Source organism: Mus pahari, chromosome 14, assembly GCF_900095145.1.
Source record: "Mus pahari chromosome 14, PAHARI_EIJ_v1.1, whole genome shotgun sequence".
NCBI classification, from domain to species: domain Eukaryota; kingdom Metazoa; phylum Chordata; class Mammalia; order Rodentia; family Muridae; genus Mus; species Mus pahari.
In genome coordinates, this window is record NC_034603.1 from 54430404 (window position 1) to 54435776 (window position 5373).

At 39.2% G+C, this 5373-nt stretch overlaps 1 protein-coding gene across 1 annotated transcript in view; it reads right to left on the reverse strand.

Annotated features, from left to right (window-relative positions):
- Positions 1–5373, reverse strand: part of Dhx40 (DEAH-box helicase 40) — a 37110-nt gene that overhangs the window by 3011 nt on the left and 28726 nt on the right. The window contains exons 13-16 of the mRNA XM_021212270.2: positions 4633–4747; positions 3709–3817; positions 1797–1891; positions 215–284 (exon numbers count right to left, since the gene is read on the reverse strand). Of these exons, the coding sequence (XP_021067929.1) occupies positions 215–284; positions 1797–1891; positions 3709–3817; positions 4633–4747 (389 nt within the window). The remainder of the gene's footprint in view (positions 1–214; positions 285–1796; positions 1892–3708; positions 3818–4632; positions 4748–5373) is intronic.

Below are 5373 nucleotides of genomic sequence, written 5' to 3' on the forward strand. Positions count from 1 at the left end.
AAAAAAAAAGAGGACTTTTTAAGGGCTGAGGATGTAAAATACAAGAGAAAACAAAACAAAAAACAAACCCACAAAGGAGTGCTTTACAAGGCAAGGCAGTGTAAATCTGTAAGTCTGTCTCACCACTTGGGAGGCAGAGGAAAAAGTACAGCCTCAGCAACACAGAGACCTCTCAAAACCAACTAACCAACCAACCAAATAAACAAGAACTTACTGCTGAGGAAGGATGAATATGAACTGGACTTCCACGTCCATCCATTGTGCAAAATGTTCTGCCAACAGATCTATAAACAAAAAATCAAATGATAAAGATCAAAATAGTAAAGCGATAAGGTAACTGATATTTTCTTAACTACTAAAATAAGGAGCAGTTTACCCAGGGAAGAGGAATCTCTTTAAGTAACAATAATGTCACAAGAATTGGGTTTAAACACATTCCTCAAATTCTCCTAAAGAGTGTCTATCCATACAGTAAAAACATTTCTTTTCAGCACAATTCTAAAGAAAGGAGGCTGCTATTACAAGAGGGTGGGTTTACGCTTAATACATTTAAAAATATATATTAATGGGTGGGTGGGAGTGTGGTGCATGCATGCCTTGTCATATATGGAAGCCAGGGACAACTTTGGAGTCAAATGAACCTTTATTTCAGTTCTAAGGTTCAACCTGAGGTCATCAGGTTTTCAGGGCAAGCACCTTTACCCACTAAGCCATTTTACCAGCCCTATAATTATATTTTATGCTAAAGTAACTTAAGCATGTTAGCCCATCTCACATTTCTTCAATTATTTTGTATGTGTGTGCCCATGCATGTGAATAGGGAGGACAGAGGTCAATGCAGGGTATCTTCCTCTATAGCTATACACTTTATTTAAGACAACAGTTTCTCTGAACCTGAATCTCATTCTAAAATGAACTAAATTTACAGAAAATTATAAAGGACAAAAAAAAAAAAAAAACAAACAATTTTTATTGGAAGCATTGACAATTAGAAGTAAGTTTCCAACCTGTTGTCTCACCCATAACCACCAAATGTTTGCCACTCTCCTTCATAACTGTGATACAACCACCAAACCAGAAAGTTAACGTTCATGCATTACTAACATCAAATCCTGAGACCCCCACTGAAGTATCAGCAATGTCCTAATAATATCTTTTAAAGCAGAAGGACTCAATTTAGAATCAGAACCACCTTTACTTTCCATGTTCTTCGTGTTAGAGCACTTGTTCAGGCTCTTCTGACCTAAATAGTGGTTTCCTGTTCCCAATCTCTTTCAGATGATACTGTTAGGATACCAGGCATAAACCAACATGCCTACTACCTTTGAGTATTTCCAACTCCCTCACCATTATCCTTACCGTATTTACTTATGTGATTCATTCTTCAGTTTTATAATGAATTTCCCATTGCCAATGTTGCTACTTTCCTTACAAAGATCCCTTGCCTCTCCCCATCTTATAATTGAGTCCTGACACTACATACCTAAACTGACCTTCTCCAGGGATGCTATTCTATCTTGTTTGGCTCCTAAACTCCATCTGAGGCTACCAAATTACAAACCCCCTTGTCATTTGCTTTGGGTGCTGAGACATGTACTCTCCTCCTTTCCTCTCTGGTCTCCAGTACCTCAATTGGAACCACTGTAGTTCCCTGTGTACAGATGGCAATTATGAAAACATTGCTTATAATTGTTATCATCACAGAATCTATATCGCATCTTCAGTCTTTAAGTTGTTTATCACTGCAGTTAGATACAGTAGTGTCTATGAACTCTCTGAAGCATTGTAATTCTTACCTTCGAGCAACATTTTTGAAGTAGCCTGCACAAAGACATCTTCTTAGTACTTCATGTTTAGGGCCTTCAAAAGTCTCTCTTGGGAAATCACTTTGCTGTAGAAAGAGTATGTATTCAATGATAAAGTGCACAGTACAATCTGATCTAATCTTTTTTCAAAGTTCACATTCCTAAAGACTTTCTGGGCAATATGTTATGAGATGGATTACATTTAGCATTGCACCCAAAATAGTCAAAACACAAATAATATATAAAATAATAAATTATGGAAGGCTATGTATCAGACAACAAAGGACAATGACCCAAGAAATAGAAAATTTACACCAACAAAAGCTCCACCCTAGTCTTAAAAGAGTTCTAAGAAAAAAAATCCAAACGGAACCCAGAGAACTTACTACTAAGGAAATAGAGGCAAGAGTCTGACTGGAATTTACAGGAAAGAGTAAGTTCAGGAGAGATGTTCAAAAACAAAAACTGAGAGATGTGCAGAAAGTAAACAACCTCCCGGAAAGATCACACTGCTTGGTATCTCCCAGGGCTAAGAATGGTGCTGTGAATACTTCTAAGAACTGGTTTGGGATTGAGGACCTAGAAGAGGATTACCCAGCACCAGGGAGGCAGAGGCAGGCAGATTGCTGAGTTTGGGATGGCCCTGAGATAGATGCTGAGTTCTAGGCCAGCCAGTGCTACACAGTCAGACCATGACACCACCCCTCTCAGAAAATGCACATAAAATAGCATGTTAGTTTTGAGAGGTGTATGTGTGTATGTATTATCATTTTAAAGTATTTATTTTAAATTACGTAAATGTGTATATGTGTGTGTATGCAGCTGAGTATAGGAAGGGAGGCCAGAGGCATCCAGTTCTTGGGGGCTGTAATCACCCAGTGTGGGTATTGGGAACGGAGCTCTCATCAGGATGAAAGCAGGATGTGATCCAACCACTGTGCGATTTCTCCAGCACTATTATCCTCTTTTCTTCTTTCTTCTTTCTTCCTTCTTCCTTCTTTCTTCCTTCTTTCTTCTTTCTTCTTCTTCTTCTTTTTTTTTTTTAGACAGGGTCTCCTTATTTAGCCCTAGCTAGCCTGGAAAGTTTTTATATAGACTAGGCTCCCATCAACTAAGAGAGATCCATCCACCTGCCACTGACTCAAGGATGCTGAGATTAAAGGTATGCAACAGCCCAGCCCTACCGTCTTGACTGTAGTAATGATCAATCAGTTATGAATAGATACCAAAACTCAGAGAACTGTACACTTTTTCTTTAAAGATTTATTTCATTTTTGTGAGTAGACTGTAGCTGGTTCCAGACACACCAGAAGAGGGCATAAGATCCCTTTATAGATGGTTGTGAGCCACCATGTGGCTGCTAGGAACTGAACTCAGGATTTGGAAGAGCAGTCAGTGCTCTTAACCACTGAGCCATCTCTCCAGCCCCCACTTTTTTTTTTTTTTTTTTAATGTTTTAAAGTCTTTTTCACACTGATATGGTGAGTGGGCAGGTGGACATGCTCATGCCAAAGCCAATGTGTGGAGGTCAGAGGAAACCTTTTAGGAGTTGGTTCTTTCCTTCCAACCTGTGAGCTCCTGAGGTCAGACTTGGGTCATTAGATTTGGTGGCCTGCACCCTTACCTGCTGAATCATCTCACCAGCCTATGTGAAGTTCAGTGTGTATCAATTATTCTTCAGCACAACTATCTAGAAATATTTTCATTATTTCAGATACATTTCTTTACCACTATGAGGATTCACTGGGTCAGAGAGACGGTTATACAGCATAGCATGCAGAGGGAAAGTAGCCGATTAGAATGGGTAGTACAAATATAAATTACTGCACTGAAAATTCAGTATGACATACATAGACCTACAATGCTAGTTGAGAAAACAGACAACAGAAGCCACAGCAGTCACCTGTTTTAGTTTCCTGATCAGTTCCCGAAGTTGAGCTTCCACACGAAATGCAGAGAATAAGCACCGCCAGTGAATCCAGTGCTTCTGGCACCACGAAGCTGGAGCTCCACTACAACACAAAAGCACTGCTGTCCTCAAAATACCTTCTATACAGGAAAGACAAAAGCATCCTCACTGCCTTTACAAAGAATGGAAACCAGTCATGGGTGGTGCAAGGCCAGGGTGCTTGTAACCTCATCAGTTGGGAGATAAAGGCAGAAGGAATTAGGAGGAGTGCAAGGCCATCTTCACCTATACAGGTTCGAGGCCAGCCTGGTCTACAGAGTGAGTTCCAGGACAGCCAGGGCTATACACAGAAACCCTGTCTCGAAAAACAAACAAACCAAAAAAAAGCATTTTAGAAAATTTGAAGACAAAAAAAAAAAAAAAATTAACATTGGGGGCTGGAGAGGTAGCTCACCCCTTAAGAGCATTTCTTGTTCTTCATAGAACCTGGGTTCAACTCCCATCACCCACATGGTGGCTCACACCCATCAGTAACTCTAGTTCTAGGGGATCCAATGCCTTTTTCTGTTTCCATGGGCACCATGTACACTGGTGGTACACATGCATACAAGCAAGTAAAGCATTCATATGCCTAAAATAAGTCTTTTTTAAAGAAAGAAAATTTGACAAAAAAATTAACGTCAGTCCTCTGATTAAAAAAAAAATTTATAAAGAGGTTCCTTTTTATATATATGAATTAACAAATATCTAATCATTTAATCTGAGTATCTACATGAAAACAAAAACTCTGTAAAATTCATTTTCAGAAAGAATTTGAGGGAAAAAGGAAAACTAACATTGAACATGCATGACTAAGAGTATGTAAGAAAGCTGCAGATCAAAGTGACATTTTCCAGTACAAAGGACAAGCTCACATACCTTGATTTGCACTGTTCAAAAATGACGGCTAAAGTTGCAAAGTCATTAAATCCTCCAGCTTTCGCTGCCAATTCCCGATGTCTCTGTTCTGCTTCCTTCTGGTACTCTGGATCAACTAAAAGTCAAATTTAGTTTAGTTCCGTGTTAAATCAAGGCCCCGCTTGATTCACTTTGCTTCTTCTTCCACCGTGTTCAACAACAACTGCCTCACTCCTTGGGATAGAGTTAATTAGCTCTTATTAAATTCTGTTTCTCCTTGCATCTCATAACCATTGTTCCCCACCAGGATTACCACCTTGATGTTGTTTTACTAGATAGACTATCTTCCTACATAGGCTGACCCAGAATTTGGCATGTATGGAACATAGTGTGGCCTTAAAATTCTTTTGCCTTTGCTTCCCAAGTACTGGGATTACAGAAGTGTACCACCACACATAACTATTTTTCTTTTCAACACATGCTAGAGATTTATGGCGGTCAACATTCCTTCTCTCAATTAAATTGTCTTTAAAATAGTATCTGGAATTTACTTTTTTCTTTGGAATTTACTCTTCTCAAGAAAAAAAGTCATAAGAGTAGCTGACAGTTAAGGATATAGGTACAGAGACAAAATTTAGAGCTAAGATGAAAGGATGGACTATCCAGAGACTTCCCCATCCGGGAATCCATCCCATCATCAGCCACCAAACCCAGATACTAATGCACATGCCAGCAAGATTCTGCTGAAGGGACCCTGATATA